Source organism: Carassius auratus, chromosome 5 (genome assembly GCF_003368295.1).
Source record: "Carassius auratus strain Wakin chromosome 5, ASM336829v1, whole genome shotgun sequence".
Taxonomy (NCBI): Eukaryota; Metazoa; Chordata; class Actinopteri; order Cypriniformes; family Cyprinidae; genus Carassius; species Carassius auratus.
In genome coordinates, this window is record NC_039247.1 from 16795047 (window position 1) to 16812725 (window position 17679).

At 37.1% G+C, this 17679-nt stretch overlaps 2 protein-coding genes across 3 annotated transcripts in view; one reads left to right on the plus strand and one right to left on the minus strand.

Moving 5' to 3' along the window:
* Positions 1-2064, minus strand: part of LOC113078708 (rhotekin-like) — a 68673-nt gene extending 66609 nt beyond the window's left edge. For both annotated transcript variants that reach the window (XM_026251044.1, XM_026251054.1), the window contains exon 1: positions 1730-2064. In XM_026251044.1, coding sequence (XP_026106829.1) covers positions 1730-1840 — 111 coding nt within the window. In that variant the 5' untranslated portion in view covers positions 1841-2064. The remainder of the gene's footprint in view (positions 1-1729) is intronic.
* Positions 2065-9156: 7092 nt separating this feature from the next.
* Positions 9157-17645, plus strand: nos2a (nitric oxide synthase 2a, inducible). Its single transcript, XM_026251055.1, has 26 exons — positions 9157-9224; positions 9323-9453; positions 9535-9648; positions 9864-10012; positions 10412-10574; positions 10655-10746; positions 11481-11622; positions 11900-12039; positions 12197-12371; positions 12458-12559; positions 12704-12898; positions 13276-13358; positions 13458-13602; positions 13699-13803; positions 14338-14387; positions 14470-14644; positions 14757-14877; positions 14993-15071; positions 15152-15342; positions 15451-15617; positions 15738-15948; positions 16057-16144; positions 16258-16379; positions 16599-16747; positions 16920-17114; positions 17196-17645. Exons 2-26 carry the CDS (start codon positions 9394-9396, stop codon positions 17232-17234), a joined length of 3252 nt encoding a protein of 1083 aa, XP_026106840.1. The 5' UTR covers positions 9157-9224; positions 9323-9393; the 3' UTR covers positions 17235-17645.
* The last annotated feature ends 34 nt before the right edge of the window (positions 17646-17679 follow it).

Consider the following 17679-nt stretch of genomic DNA (forward strand, 5'->3'; position numbering starts at 1 on the left):
GCCTGCTTCACACACAAACTGGGGCAAGAGATTGTATAGTTCAATCAGGTCACCTGTCTGTGTGTGTGCAAAGGTAAAAAGATCCCATTAAAAAGATTTTCATTAAGCCATATTGATTTTCAATCAGCGACCACATTAAAGACATCCAACAGTCGAATACATCTCATCCAGTCTAGAGGGGGGTAATATGATGTCAGTGGAGAATTACTTAAGCATCTTAAAGCCTTTTCAGCAAAGCACACAATGACTTGAGTGAAATCACATACATCTTGAATGAGGGACTAAATTAGAAAGTGCATTTGGTGCCTAAATGATACTGATAGGGGCTAGTAGGCAATCTTATCACCAAAGGAGATATATGAAAACTCTGATTAAAAGCGAAAAAAAAGAAAGAAAGAAAAAGTATTGCCCCCCTAGCTCCAGCGGCAGCCCCTTGGTTGAGAACCCCTGCTATTAACCAAAACTGAGCCAAAAGCTGTGGCACAGAAAATATGTTTTTCCAGTTCAATTTGGACAAGATATGCATATGGTTTAAAATCCCTAAAAGTCAAATCTACTTCATTTTTGACATGGATATAAATCCTTCTGCACAACTAAACTATAAAAATATAGTCACCACAGCACAATAAAGACTATGGTCTCAAACCACACAAGGGATTCAGAGCTGCCACTGGGACTCCTCCAACATCCACACTCTGAACCAACCATGCATCATCCATCTCACCACAGCAGGCTACGTCTAAAAAAAAGGGTTAGACATAGTTCTCTTTTAACTTAACCTACTCTGGGATAATCACATACAGATGCCATGGAGCACTTTCCCCTTAGAAAAATGCAACGGATCTACTGCAGTGTTTGATAAGATCATGTGTACTAGGGGTCAATGACAAATAAGCACGTCAGAAATTGTAGAAAGCAGAAATACAATACTGTCTGGAACACATGCAAAGTAAATGCAAATGGAAACTTTGTATTGTTTATTTGTTTCATACATTCTAGAAAATGACAATTTATTTTAAACTTGAAAACACTGTAGCTATAGATCTCAGTTGAGGGTAGAATCCAATTGGTTTAATGTTTAATATATATATTAGTTTCATTTAATAACTAAACGAATTAAAATTCTTGCATTTTTTTTTCCTTTTCAAAACAAAATGTTCCCTCTTCAAAGAGTAAAAAAAAGACAGGAGGTTCAAATCATAGTAATTAAAAATGTATTAAATGGCTTCCTACGTGTTGGTTACGCATCAGACTTGATTTTGGCAGCCCAATGTTTTTCGAATATAAATTATAATTTAAAACAAAATAAACATTTTTAACTTTTATTTACTTTATTGTAATTTCATATTTTAATGTTAATACTTTCAGGAAAGTTACACACATACCTACAGACACTTTTGACTTCACGCCTTAAAACCCTCAATGCGGAAAACCATCGTCATTTGTTTTGCCTGTGAAATGCATGTCCCGTTATCTACTATAAACTACTCGTGTACTCCCCCACAACGATATTTTCGTTTTCTTTTTGATAATTTACTTTTCCCAATGGATTACGTCATTGCAAATTTTAATAGGCTACTGTAGGCTATATCAATTTATATAAGAAAATAAAAAGCTTAAACCACGATTTGACTTGACATACACACCCCACAATAAATAACATTAATATTATACCTGTGTAAAAAGACTGTACCCCCAGCACAATTGCTCGAATCGGAGCTTCATTTACCTGCGGGCTCTCCATGAAAACACTTTGTCTGAACTTTCCACGGCGGATCTCCATCTCCAGCGCGGAGCCCCGAGCGATCGTCGCTCTCGCTGTCTGATTTCGGCAAAACATTCACGATTTTAAGTTGACCCTTTACTCCTAAGCAACGCTGTTTATTCTCATAGACCCAAGAGCAAAGCCTCAGTTTGGATTAGAGACGCTCCACGTTGCATCGAATCACTTCCACAGTCACATTCCTGTTACAAAAGTACTACCGCAAAACGGATGACAGCAAACAGAGTACACCATTCTCTGCTGCGCTCAAAATTCGTTCATCGACAAAGCGTGTGACTGAATCCCCGGAGCAAATAGGCTACGTTACTTTCCGAGATTGTAAACCAGATAAAACAGCGTCCTCTGTTGGGCGCATACGAGCTGTATCAACAAAACAACACTTAAGAGGTCCGTTACAGAAAGGAGGTTAAGTGAAATCTCATGTTATGTTAACCCTGAAATGAGGGAAACTGGGTTTTCGTTTTCAGAATGGAAGGTTTGTCAAACCCGAGAAAGTAGGGTAAGTGAAGCACGTTTCTGAAAGAGAGGTAACTTATAACCTGGGTCAAAGAGTGTAGAAGAGTGTAGAAGAAGAGGCATCAACAGGGGTGCCCAGCAGCAGCCCTGCCCTAGTCATTTTGGGGTAAAAGGGCTGATCATCAAATCATTTTAACAGTTTATGTTACAGACTATATTTTAAAGCCTTCCCTTTTCCACAAAATCTGTTGCTCTCTAGAAACCATGTCAGTTTGGGATGATTGAAAATATTTAAATTCAAGTGTTAGCATTATAAACACTGAATTAAAAGCAACATATGAAATGTAAATTGATGACAGACAAATTATGAATGTTGGACATTATTATCTTATATTAATGCCCGTTAAAAGATGACTGTAAAAAATATGAATTCTAATCTATCTCCGTTTTGCAGTTCTTTAAATTGTTGTTTTCGTTTGCAAATCAGTGTTCACAGGCTTGCAGTTCTTTTGAATATATTTTAGCAAAAACAAGGTGCCAAAAGTGTAAGCGTGGATAAATGGAAGCCAGAAGAATGCAGATCATATTTATTTTGCACTTTACTTTACAAAGCTTCTTTTTTAGATGCAAATATTTTAGCACTGGTGATCAAAGGGGCAGGTGCTCGAGCCTTCCTTCACCAACCCCCCATAATTTTTCACTTTTTAAGCATCATATGTCTTTCATAACATTTAGGCTACTTATTCTCTTTTTGAATTCTTTACCTTCTTTGTTGTAAGGTGTATCATGATAGGTTAAAAGGAAGACAGAAAATATATGAATTCGCAGAGGAAGAAGTGAGTTCAGAATTAGTTGACAATATCACGAATACTGCCACCTGGAGTTTAACCATAAAAAATATGTGATCGTTTAACTTGAGAGGCAGATGTAAGATGTTTCTATAGGAAACAAAGAAGGAAGTAAGGCCTATATCCATTTTCTAAATGTAGTTGTCAAGAGTCTATGAACTTACGTTTTTTATTTACCACCAGAGGTCATTATCCAACACATAGTCTCTTATGGTCAGACCTTCAGCCTGGAATCCACGGCAGCCTTCGTTGGCCAAGGCCTGCCCATGAGGCCATTTGACTTACATGTCTGACAGACTGTCACACCATACCCTGGACTTCAGTTTCTACAACCATTTAAATCTGATTACGCACACAGCTGCAGCCAATCACACACCCTACAAAAGCCTGACTCACACACTGTTCAGGGTGAGAATTGTGTAAATTTATTTCTCCGTTATTGAAAGCAAAGTTATAGAGCCATTTCGAGTTTGCCTGGTTCCTAGTCTTAGTCTCTGTCTCGCCTTGATCTAGCCTGTTTTTCCTGAGTCATACATCGTAACCTGTCTCCTAATTTTGTCTGTTTTATTGCCTGCCCTTGAACTCTTGTCTTCCCTGGATTACCTGTTTGCCTTCCCTTTTGGATTAAATTCGCTGTCGATTGACCCACGCCAGAACTACTCTTTATCTTGCCCTCGATATACCTGTTTGCAATCGTCAGAACCTTGCCTGTTTTACGACTATGTCATCATCGTATGAAGCTTTCCAGATGGATCCGCATGCCTCTCGTATGATTCCCTCCATAACAGAAGCATTATGTCATGGTTCTTATCAAATATATTGCTACTGTGATTTGTCTCTGTTATTTTACATTACATGTCAGGTTCATTGTTGAAAAAAGGAGGAAGTTCAATGGCAAAGAATAAGATTTTAATAGAAGGAACAATTTTAGCGAAAAATTATAGAACAGATGTCGACTGTTTCTTTATCTGTGCTAGCATTCACAATTATGAAAGATCTTAAACTGCGATTCAGAGAGTATTGTCCTTTCCTCAATCCATGTGCTCACAATCTTTACTCATTTATAGTATATAATGCACCCCCATGCAGGTGCTGAAACCATAACCACTTTTGTGTAGGAGACAATGATGAATCATAATGAAGGAATGTCTTAAAAAGCACAAACAGCTCCATTAACTAATAAGAGCATTCCTTTTCTCTTTTGTTTTTTACTGGAATACAATAATGAGGCATATCACAGTTCAAAACATTTACCAGTTTTACTGCTACGCCTTTATTGTTCAGTCTTAATTAATTTGCATTCAAGCACTGAGGAGCATAATGTAAACTGTCACCCATTTACATTTGTTTTCAAAATTATCTTTAAAATGTATGCTTCATTTCAACCTTTATTAAATCTCTACATATAAAGTTGCCCCATAGTGACTGCTACATACTGTCAACCAGGAGTTTTATAGTTTAACTAGAACTAAACCCATTAAAAATACACATTAACTAAAATAAAATCTTTAAAAAACTGGTTCAGTTAGTTGTCAACATTTTAACTTGATGTACTGAAACAACTTTAATTAAAATAAAAATGAATAAAAACCATATGTACAGTCCAAAACATTTAACATTTTCATTTATTATAAAAATAGAAGAAAAAAAATTATGTGTGTAGATCAAAGCACCAGGAAATGTAGGATATGTGAAGAGGAAACGGATGAGGTTAAAGGTTTTAAAAAAAAGCCTTAGTATGCAAGACTAATGCCCTCTGTGAAAAACGGTATGAGATGTTTGTGGAGTATTATATAACATACACAGGAAGCAATGGTTCTCCAATAATAAGGAAATAGGATTTTACTCATGAGAATGGTATCAGGATATTACTTTGTTTTGATTCAAGATGAGTATTAGAAGCATACAGTAGTTAGTTACTTGGTATAATATTAACTATAAAACAGCTTCTATATATTACAAGCAGTTCAGTTATGTTTCATAACATATTAGTTACAGTTATCCATTGGTATTCCAAAAACCTGCCACTAGTTATGTAAAGTTACATAATTAGTTATGAAAGAATGACGTTTCTGATCGTAATTAGCTTGTCTGATCACATGATTTCAAAGAAGGATGCAGTAGCTCCAGGAAGAGCTCATCCCTCATTTGTGCATTTCTCAGCCTTGAAAGTTATATTTACATCACTAACATGTTGGGTTCTTTGTTTATAGACTATAAATTTGTTGTTATGCTAAGTAAATACAAATAGTAAGGTTTAATTGTATGGTGTCATTACACATTTAGAAATGAAGTTCACTTTGTTTTATTTTTTAATGTGACTATAGACATATACTCTATACTCTTACAAAGTACAGATACTTAATTGAAGAGTATCATTACACATTTTGGAGGACAGCATAATTAAAAAAAAAAAACTTTTTGTATAAACACATGCTGACACCAGGGCTGACATACTAACTGTCAGTTTGGTATTCTTATCCATTGTGTGAACTGACTTTGAAAAGGACAACAGCAGAGGTATGGAAATATTAGACGGTGGATTGATTATTTTTCACATTTAATCCAGATGAATGACAATACCTAAACTTCCCATAACTGAACAATAGTGTAATTCGCGACACCCTTCAAGGAAACAAAATTTAACCGTTGAATTAAAGTAAAACCAAAACTGAAGTGACTGCTTCGTTCAGCATATGTGTCTATATAAATAATAAGTTAATACTGAAAAAATCTGAGAAACTAAAGTATGTTTTATGTTTTTTTTTTTTTAGAGAATAAACACTATTTCTATTTACATTTTTATAAAATATTGAATTCATTTTTTGTTTATTAATTTATTTTAAATTCTGTGCCCAAGAAAGGTATTCCTGAGAGCGGATTGCTTACATAAATGCAACCACATAAAAAAAAAAAAAATTCAACCAATTAATCTTTATTCTTGAGAAATATTAAAGTTATAGTTCAGTCAAAATTTTAAATTCATTCATAATTAGCTTATTCTCATGTCTTTCCAAGCCTGTCTGATCTTCTGTGTGATTTTTGTGGAACATTAAAGAAGATATTTTGAGAAATGGTTGCCAAAATGGTTTTGTTTCATATTACATTTTTTCTGTAACGATGGGGCCTATGATGGGTGGTATAAAAAATATATATAATATTATAATATAATATAAGTGGCATTGCTCATATTTTCATTGTGCGATGGAGATAGCATTTAACTGTTCATGAGGTAGATTGCCCGGGGAAAGAAGCTTTTCTTGTGTCTGGCTTTTCTGGTGTTCAGTGCTCTTCAGTGTCAGGCAAAAAATTAAAAAAGCAGACCGCTTGGACGTGAGGGATCCAGAGTGATTTGGTGTGACTGTTTGACATGAATTCCCCCAATTTCACAAGCTGCTGCCTGTAGACAGACAGAGTTAGCAACAGAGAGCTGGGTTAGTTTGGTCTGGAGGAGTGTTGGGATGATGGTGTTTTTGCATTATTGACACACTGTTTTCCTAATGAATGTTGTTCAGTTGCTTTGTCGCAATGTATTTTGTTTAAAGCGCTATCTAAATAAAGGTGACTTGACTTGCCTTGAAGACCAAACTGAAATCCACAGAGAAGATCCTCAGATAAGTCCGTGTTTTGTCCAGATGCTGCAGGTTCACTGCATCAGTCCTGTTCACTCGGTAAGCAGACTGCAGTTTGCGAGGCAGTTAGGGTCCAGTGATGTCCTTCAGATAAGCCAACACCAGGGTCTCAAATTACTTCATGACCACAAATGTTAGGACAACAGATCTGCAATCATTAAGTCTTGTGGTGTTTGGGTTTCTTTGGAATGTGGATGGCGGTGGAGCAAGTGAAGCAGGAAGGGACTTTACACAGCTCCAGTGATCTGTTAAATATTCGTGAAACGATGTTGGCCAGCTGGTTAGAACTGTTTTTTCAGAGAGGTTTTTCGCATCCTTTAAGACAGGGGTGTCAAACCCAGTTCCTGGAAGGCTGGAGCCCTGCAAAGTTTGTTCCAACCCTGCTTCAACACACATACCATGTAGCTTTCGAAAAAGCCTGAAAAACTTGATTAGTTGAATCAGGAGTGTTTAATTAGGGTTGAATGTAAATTCAATTTCCTCCCAGGAATTGAGTTTGACACCCCTGCATTAAGACAAAAAGAAAGGCCTGGCATCTGAAGTCAGTATTAATAGACTAGGACAGTGGTTCTCAAACCTATCCTGGAGGACCTCCTGCCCTGCACATTTTGTATGTCTCCCTCATCTATCACACATGATTCCACTCATCAGCTCATAAGTGGAGACCGGAAGACCTGAAGGGGCTATGTCAGATGAGGAAGGGAGACATACAAAACGTGCAGTGCTGGGGTACTTCACAGAGATGTTTGAGAACCACTGGACTAGGTTTCTTAAAAGGCCATGTGCTCACAATAGTTAATTAGATATTTTGCTGCTTATTATCTCAATTTTTAGTCATATTATTTGCATTGATTGCCTGCATAAAACAAAAACGAAAAAGCATTACATACAAGGAAATTGACTTTTCTTGAAAATGTGTTCCTCAAAATAGATTGTTGTGATAATAGGTAACATTTTTATAAGGCATATGTGGGGGAGGATTTCACATATAAGGAAACTGACATTCCTCAAAATATTTTGTCCTAAAAATAGGCTACTCTTACATAAGAAACAGATAAATATGCAAATGTAAACTTTGCATTTAAAATAAACATTGAAGTTAGAAGAAGAGTACAGACCAGACAACTAGTCAATCGAGACCCATTAAATATATCAGTGAGCCATTTCAGTATTAATGCGGTGATGATAAGCATCAGTGTGTTTAAAACATATAATTATTAGACCATTATGTAAGATGAAGAAGTATGAAAAGGCACATCACATACATTTTCCATGGCAGAATATTCAATTCTTTTGAATTCTATAATGAGCAATCCATCATATGTCAAATGAAGAATACACCCAACATACTGGGCACAAGTCCAGGTTTCTATTTTACAAGCTAGCATTGCTTTCAGTAGTGACCTTCATATTTTAGCTATAAGCATGGAAACGGATCATCAAACGTTTACTGGCATGTGGCAATCAGAAATATGCCATGGCTTCACAGTTTACCTACAGAGCCTATGCGTAATCTTTTCTTTTGTGGTGAACATATGCCTCATCAGGTTCCCTGTAAAAACACACCTTTGTCTGGTATCTCAAACCTAGGATGCCAGTGGAGAGATTCATTATCTAACATCATCAGATGACATTGTCTAACGATGGTCTTTTTTGTGCATAAAAAATTCTGCAGCCCAATTCAAGCATGAATACAGAGATGTCTTTCACGGAAATGCTTTTCAAATGCATCTGACGTTAATCCAGCTCTAATGGACAAGTGTATTCAAATAAATCTTGTCTATCAGCCGGAAGGCAAGACCAGGAACTGAGTGGGACAATAGCTAAGCAAGTCTGAAGTTACGGAGCTTCTAGTCGTAAATAACGCGGAAACATTGGCGATCTGTCAGTCGGTTGTGGTTTGATTTGTTAATTGTCATCAGTGTCAAACTGGAAACTCCATTTCCAAGCCGATGATAGATGCTGGATACTACACACACACACACACAATGAAACTGTTTTCATAACTGTAGCACTCAGTAACCCTCAAACAATGTCATTTTTTGCAAGCATCGTTGTATATTCACATCATAATACTTTTATTTAATAATTTCTCATTTGCTTAATAATCTAATATTTTTCTATTTTCCAGCAAATGTTTCCTCTAGCCTGCAATGCTGAAAAACTGGGGGGAAATCATAGAGTTCATAAGAGTTTTCCTTATAGTCTTCTGTCTTTTGGGGTTTAAAGTACAAAGGTTTAATTAGCTACTTGGTCAGGGTAGATTTACTATTTATATAGTAAAGGAAAAAGGAAATTATTTTTTTTAAAGGATTGAGGAAGTTCATCATTGTGTGGTCATTCCCTTTACAGCATCAAGAAATCTTGGTTGGTACAGATTCCATTACAGCACACCTTGCAGTGATCCGCCCAGTGCATCCTCAGCTATATATTCGGATGACCAGAATATGAAACAGAGTGCTACTCCTGTTTAGGTACTGAGGCAGAAACTGTACACTTGAAAAAGTAAATACTTTGTTTCTTTCTATTGCATTATCCTGACATATTGTGTTTTTACCTGTTTTCACCAGGTTTTAATTTCTCTTCATTGTTTTTGGTTTCAGGTTATAGCAACACTGCAACTGCAATCTCATAGACATTATTAAAATTTGGAAGCACTGATATTTTCAGCAGGATGGGAAAACAAGCCCGAACTACACCCATTGGAAAAGACAAACCCACTGTCCACACTAAGGTTAGTAACCCGTCTTATATTTTGCTAATCATTTATTGTGTCCTTCAGTTTGAGTAACAGTTTGATTATTTATTTTTTTAGCTGGAAGTGGAAAGGTCAGTCGATCGGCCAGTGCGATGTCCATTTGCTGTTCATTTGCGAAACTATGCAGATGGCTCGACCCACCAAGATACACTGCATCACAAAGCAGTCAAGGTATCTTTAAATTGTAATCAAAATAACTCCATGTTTATAACAGTTTTGAACTGAAGAGAACAATGTTCTTTAGCTTAACACAATAAAGTGAGATGTTACAATATCAACAACAACAACAAAAAATGTGAACGCGAGTTTATTGATTTAGCAAAAACGTAGCCTACTTTTATAACTAGAAAAATTACTTTAAATATGTATTATTTTTCTCCCTCCAGAATATGCCCTGCAATTCCAAAACTTGCGAAGGTTCCATCATGAATCCCAAAACTCTGATAAAAGGCCCTTCCAAAATCACACCTTCCTCAGATGACATCCTCACCCAGGCTTTGAATTTCATCGACCAGTACTACAAATCATTCAAAATGTAAGAGCAATGTACTCTGTAAATATATATATATATTTATAACAATAGCAAATATTCCAATGAATGATATTGTAAGTGAAACTTAAAACTGAATTGTGTAGGCTACATTATGTAACGGGACCTTCACACCATCCAGTCTGACTCAAAATAGTTAACCATTCTTGACAAGTTGATGTCATCACGCATGTGTGGGTGGAGAGGTGGAGTTCCTATCAACTGCTTTTCATTTTTATTATGAGAGCGTTTTCTTATGGTTTCACGAAACCCGTCAAAGTAGAATAAAAGATTCACTCTTTATTAACGGAAACGATTGTATTTCGTTCGTCTTTTAAAACGGATGGAAAAGTGACATTTGGTTTACTTTACCAGGTGACTAACCTATTCTTACCGTTTGCACAGCCCGAATCAAACGGAGCACCAGGCTCGGATTGACAGGGTCACACTGGAGATCACCCTGACTGGCTCATACACACTCACTACAGATGAGCTCACTTTTGGGGCCAAACATGCTTGGAGAAACGCGCCGAGGTGCATTGGAAGGATCCAGTGGTCCAATTTACAGGTATTTTGTTTTTCCCGCGCACGTTATGACTAGCACTTCTACATCAAAGTTAGTCGTTTAAAAGTGTGTCTCTTCTACAGCTTTTCGATGCGCGTCAGTGCACGACCGCCAAGGAGATGTTTCGTGCCCTGTGTACTCATATTAATTATGCCACCAACGGAGGAAACTTGAGGTAAGTCGAATTTATTTATGCCTATAGTCATTATGGATTTGTAACTAGTATTAGGCTATTATTGTGTGGGCGATTTATTGTCGCAAAAGTCTTGATACAACAGCAAATGCCGTGACGCAGGTTTGAAAAAAAAGAAAAGAAAAAGAAACAGAAAAGGCCATTGCAATTTTAAAGTTAAAGAATTGTTTTTCTTTGGACCTCTTTATAACTCTGGAATTAGAAACTGAATTGTATAATTGATTATTATTGTTGTTGTTATATTATTATTATTATTATTATTACTATTATTGTTGAGTTACAGGGTATGGCGGTTTTGCTATCGTATAGGCTACACTGTTGCAGAAAAATTAATATTTCTGTCATATTTAAAACAGAGTTCTATTCTAATCCTGATCTGAATGTTTACGTGTTTTTAAATACATACTGCATAATAGTACATTTTTAGTCAAGTTACATAAAAAATAATCTTCGACGCCCGTTAAAATTTTCTCAAAATGTATCAGATATCAAGAACGAAAGTTAATAGCCTATATAGTTTAAATAAAATGTAGATTCGCCCCCTGCACTTTAGGGCTGCATTGGTAAACTCCACTTATTAAACAATTTTGTCAAGATAAATATATACTTTATGTGGTAGCATCTATTAACTATTTTTATCCAAGTCAAATGTACCACTAAATATGACAATGACTTGATTAATTGAGGAATGCTCATTTTTCTTTTGGTTTCGGTAGATCTGCCATCACTGTGTTCCCTAAAAGAACAGACGGAGAGCATGATTTCCGTGTGTGGAACAGTCAGCTCATAAAGTACGCAGGCTATCAGATGGAAGATGGTAGTGTGATTGGAGACCCATCAAGTGTGGACTTTACACAGGTAAGCAAACAGGAGTATTGAGGAGAGCAAATATGAATATTTATATTTTTATATATTTTATTATTATTTATAAATAGCATCTGCCAACCATATCTTTGCCTCTTTTATCTTTTTTTTCCGTCTGTGTGTTGTTGTCTCTGTGTGCTGGAAGCTTATGTCACTAAAACAAATTCCTTGTCTGCGCAAGCATACTTGACAATAAAGCTCTTTCTGATTCTGATTCTAATAAGAAATATTCACATGTGATAACTGCTGGAAATGTCCACTATTTCTATAGGTGTGCATTCACCTGGGATGGAAACCAAAGTATGGTGGATTTGATGTGCTTCCACTGGTCCTGCAGGCGAATGGAGAGGACCCTGAAATTTTTGATATTCCTGAAGAACTGATCCTGGAGGTCCCAATAGAGCACCCAGAGTAAGTGATTTGGGTCATTCCAGAGAAAGGGGGATATATTTGATTTCAAATGTTTGGAGGTAACACGTTTTGTATAGTTATAACCCAGAGGTTTCAGAAAAAAGAAAAGAAAACTGGTTATTCTGATCAGACGGTGTTATGTTCTGCTTTTGTTCAGGTATAAATGGTTCAAAGATCTAAACCTCAAGTGGTATGCAATTCCTGCAGTGGCTAACATGCTCATGGAAATTGGTGGTCTGGAATTCACAGCATGTCCATTCAATGGCTGGTACATGGGCACAGAGATCGGAGTCAGGGACTTCTGTGACAGCCAGCGCTACAATATTTTGGAGGTAGTTCGGCTTCACTCTCTCACGACGATAGCATAACACATCCCACAACTTTTAGTACTAATGCTTTTACTGCTTATGTCCTGTAGCGGGTCGGCCAGCTAATGGGCTTAGAAACACGCAAGCTGTCTTCACTGTGGAAAGACCAAGCACTTGTGGCTATTAATGTTGCAGTGATCCATAGCTACCAGGTAAAGATGGAATATATGGTAGAAATATTGATATGCAAATTGATTCAAGATCCTGCAGTCTCACTCTTATAGTTTCTGAAATAATATTCATAAAAAAGCCATTTAGAGATGAATTGTTCTTTATATTGCTTCATTGGTTTGCAGAAATATAAGGTCACCATCACGGACCACCATTCAGCAAGCGAGTCTTTCATGCAGCATTTGGAGACAGAAGTTCGTCTGCGTGGAGGCTGTCCAGCTGATTGGGTGTGGTTGGTCCCGCCCATGTCTGGCTCCCTCACCCCCGTGTACCATCAGGAGATGCTCAACTACATCCTTTCCCCCTTCTTCTATTACCAGGTATCAGACTTTCTGATTAATCATAATTACACATAACTTTTACTGTTCAAAAGTCTGAAGATTTGTTTTCATTTGAACGAAATTCATTCTTTTATCTAGCAAGGATGCATTAGATTCATTAAGACAGAGTAAATACATTGATAATGCAACAAAATATTTCTATTGGAAATAAACACTGTTCTTTTGAATGGTCTATTCATCAGTGAGTCATGAAAAGTATGAATTATAGCAAATCAGCGTATTAGAATGATTTCTGAAGGATCATGTGACAAAAATAATACCTAAAAACAATACCGAACTTTTGAACGGTAGTGTTTATAAAGAAACCCTTGAAATTAGCAGTGTAAACATGGTGTACATTTGTGGTGTATTTGTAGGCTGATCCATGGCTGACACACAAGTGGAAAGATGAGAAGAAAGGTCTTCGGAGATGTAAGGTCAGCTTCAGAGGACTCATAAGGTACAGACCAGCAGCTTCTGCAAACAAAACAACACTGCACTACATTCATGCCAACCACCAGTGCCATAACACCAAAATACTTGTGTTCTTTCTTTATAGAGCAGTGTTTTTTTCTCAAATGCTCATCAGAGCAGTCATGGCCAAGAGGGTGAGCTGCACTGTTCTCTATGCCACAGAAACAGGGAAGTCACTGAGCTTTGCCAAAAAACTGAACACCATGCTCAACCGTGCCTTCGACTCCAGGGTAAGAAATTCTGTCTTTAAAAAGTGCTTTTCAAATATTCTATTAAAACCAGATCAACATATGAAAAGCAACATTTGTTCTTGTCTCCTTATATAGCTGGTATGCATGGAGGACTATGATTTCAGTGAGCTTGAGACAGAGAGCCTTCTGATGGTGGTCACCAGTACTTTCGGCAATGGGGAAAGCCCAGGAAATGGAGTGGTATGGTCATAATATTGCAAATAATTATATATATAAATATATAAAATCAATACACTACCATTCAAAAGTTTGGGACCAGTAAGATCTATTTTCATGAAGATTTTTGAAGCAAGGTTGCATTTATTTGATAAAAAATACAGTAAAATTCTTATATTGTGAAATATTATTACAATTTAAAATAGCTATTTTCTATTTTGATCAATTTACAAAATAGGCATTACACCAGGCTTCAGTGTCACACAACCCTTTAGAAATCATTTTAACATGCTCTAGTGTTTAAGAAACTAATGTTATTAACAATGTTGAAAATATAATATTTCAGTAGAAAGCATGATTTTTCAGGATTCTTTGGTGAACATGAAGTTCAAAAGTACGACATACTTTGATTTGATTGAACACAGATTGTTTTGTAACCTAATAAAAGCCATACTGACTCCAAACTATTGAACAGTAGTGTATAAAAAAATCATTTCTAGAAGAATTCAATATTGATTTTGGTTCATTGCAATTTTATTATCATTTTCTTTCCCTCAGAACTTCAAGAAGCAGCTATTCAACTGGCAAAACCTGAAAAACACCGTCAGGTCTGTAGTCTGGCACTGTGAAGATCATCACCTGTAAATATTCTGAATATTTAGAAGCCCTAACATGTTCCTCTCACTACAGGTACAGTGTGTTTGGCCTTGGCTCACGTGTGTACCCACAATTCTGTGCCTTTGCCCATGCTGTGGATGACAAGCTTGCTGAGTTGGGGGCCAAGCGTCTGACTGCCACAGGGGAGGGAGATGAACTTAATGGGCAGGACGAGGCTTTCTCTGCCTGGGCATGCACTGCTTTTAAGGTTAGCAAGGTTTCATAATTCCCTCGGGCTTGTAAATTATGATTCAGGGAACCAAAGAAATAAATCTTCTACTACTATAGCAAACAAATGACATATGTGTTTTTAATTTAAGGATGCATGTGAGGAGTTTAACATTAAAAGACAGATGAAAGCTGTTGAGCAACAGTCGGACGACTGGAACCCACAGAGATACAGAGTGCAGCATGACAGCTGCAGTCTGAACCGAGTTACAGGTACAAATCTACCTCCACTTATCAAAACCCTAATAATTCAGTCAATAAAGTTTGATCAAACCTCAGTAAACACGATTTCACTGTTTTTATATGCATGTATCTTCTGTTTTTCCAGCACTGGCTGCTCTTCACTCTAAAAACGTGTTTCCTATGATGCTGAAAAGAAGGCAGAATCTGCAGAGCGCTCAGTCAAGGTTTGTTTCAACATCTTCTCTAAAACTTGTAAACGTTTCTGACAGCGCTGTTTATTTCAAAGTATTTATTCCTTTTTCAGTCGTTCTACTATCCTGGTTGAGCTGAAGACCGATGGAAACACAGAAGCCTTGAACTTTGCCCCTGGAGATCATGTGGGGGTTTTTCCAGAGAATTCTCAAGAGCTTGTGAATGGTATTTTGAAGCATCTCCCAGACGCCCCTCCAGTTGACCAGAGTTTTCACCTGGAGTCCCTTTCAGACTCTAGTCAAGGTAACTATCACTAACAGCATTATAATAAACTAAACACAGTTCAAGTTGGGAAGTGTTTCTATTGAGCACCAAAATCCAAGCTTATTTTTTATGGATCTTTCCTTTCAGAGGAAAAGAGATGGCTGACAGATGATCGTATTCCTGCTTGCACGCTGGCACAGGCTCTTACATACTTCCTTGACGTTACAACTCCACCTTCACAAAGCCTGCTGCGCAAACTCTCTACCGTGGCGGCTCAGGAAGAGGATCGCAAACGACTTGAAGCACTTGCATCTGTAATTGCGTTACATTCTTCCTTTTTAAGAATTGAAATAAGGCACTTGTTCATGATTTTGTAAGAAATGACACATATTTCCAGTGGATGCATTTACATGATTTCCTCCATTTCTCCATAGGATTTCCAGGAATACTCTACATGGAAAGATTTCTACAGGCCCACCTTTTTGGAAGTGCTGGAAGAATTTGCCTCTCTGAAGGTCCCTGCCACCTTCCTTCTCAGCCAGCTTCCTCTGCTGAAGCCTCGTCTGTACTCGGTCAGCTCCGCGTTGGACCGCCATCCGAACGAACTACACCTCACTGTTTCTGTGGTGGAGTACCACACCCAGGGTATGATACTAAACCTATTACAAACAAACAAGACTAAAACATTAGACAATAACCGAAAGCCATGTTTCAACATAAATGAGGATAATGTTCTGTTCTGTTTTATTGTAGGTGGAAAGGGCCCGTTGCATTTGGGCACCTGCAGCTCATGGTTTAACACCATCAAAAGAGGACACACAGTTCCCTGCTTTGTTCACCGGTATTGATCATTAAAACCTCAATATAAATATGTCATTTAAATAAAATGGTATATTGGCTTTCTGTATTCCAAATCTTAATAAAATAGAAAACGTGACTTGCTCTGTATTTTAGCTCGGGTGGATTCCATCTCCCAGAAGACCCCAGCACTCCAGTTCTTCTGATAGGAGCTGGTAGTGGGATTGCTCCTTTCCGCAGCTTCTGGCAACAGCGCTTCCATGACATGAAAAAGAAAGGTGATCTATGCGACCCTATTTAGTTTTGAAGTCAATGAAGTTCTGACAAAAAAAAGTGTATAATGTCTTAAGATTCAATGAGGTTCTACCAAAAAGTAAATACATTCCACCACAGTATCCTGTATTTCATTTGAGATTTTATTTGTCTTTAGTTCTTGTTTCTCTTTTGAAAACATTTTTGTCCTTAATAGTTGTCTTATTTAACCCACTTATTTTTAGGCCAGCAAATCAGTCCTATGACACTGCTGTTTGGGTGTCGTGATTCAGAAACAGACCATCTGTATAAAGTAGAAACGCTGAAGTTGAGACTTGATGGCATTCTGGGCAATGTCAACGCAGCTTACTCTCGGCAACCTGGTAAACAAAAGGTACGTCTCAGAAGTTCCATTCATGCTGTATTTAACTAGAGATAATGTTTATTTATGTTTGTGTGTCAAAATCCAGTTCCATCCAGTCAGTCTATTCTTTTACTCAAACGTATTTACACTGGGATCAGTTGGTGTCTTCAGTCTAACTGTAAGCTTGTGTTGTTTGGAGCAGATGTATGTGCAAGATGTCTTGAGGGAACAGCTCTCTGAAAAAGCCGTGGAGGTTCTACACAAAAACGCAGGGCATCTGTATGTCTGCGGTGGCATGAACATGGCCCGAGATGTTGCTTGCACTTTGCAGGATATCCTTGCAAGTAAAACAGGCATGGCCATCGCAGAAGCTGGAGAATATCTGGAGAGGATGAAGGTGAGCTCACCAAATGCATTTTGATTTGATCTTCATCTCCTTATGTGAAGTGAACTCATACCATCATCTTTTTTGTGGCAGGCTGAGAAGAGATACCACGAAGACATTTTTGGAGCTTAATAGCAGAGATCTGCTGCTTCACATGAAGAAAAACCAGTTTCACCACATGCACTTTTAACTATTGATATTCTCACCGTGTGCTTTATGTATATTCTTGAAGAGTTTGTAACGGATGTAAATATTGTTTCTCTGTATCAGTATGGACAAACAGGATGATTGATTACACATTAACCTTTATTGTATGATGTCCAAAATGCTGTGAATTAAAATGCTCTATTTTAAGAGGAAAATGTATGGCTTTAGTTTACTGAGCTAATTTCTTTGGTTTTTATTTCATTTCTGAAAGATGCTTCTCCCATTTTTCTAATGTCTTCTATGTACTGTATGACTTCTGAGACATTCCGACTTAATTGTTCTAAGTAATAAGCTAGCATTTGATATTTTATTTTCTTTCTTAGATCATATATAGTGAAATGGATTTGATTTAGGTAAAGACAAAATAAAT

Coding starts and splice junctions, on each gene's coding strand:
- nos2a (XM_026251055.1), top strand. CDS start 9,394: ATGGGAAAACAAGCCCGAACTACACCCATTGGAAAAGACAAACCCACT. Junction 10,013..10,411: donor TACTACAAATCATTCAAAAT/GTAAGAGCAATG, acceptor CCGTTTGCACAG/CCCGAATCAAACGGAGCACC. Junction 14,878..14,992: donor CAGTCTGAACCGAGTTACAG/GTACAAATCTAC, acceptor CTGTTTTTCCAG/CACTGGCTGCTCTTCACTCT.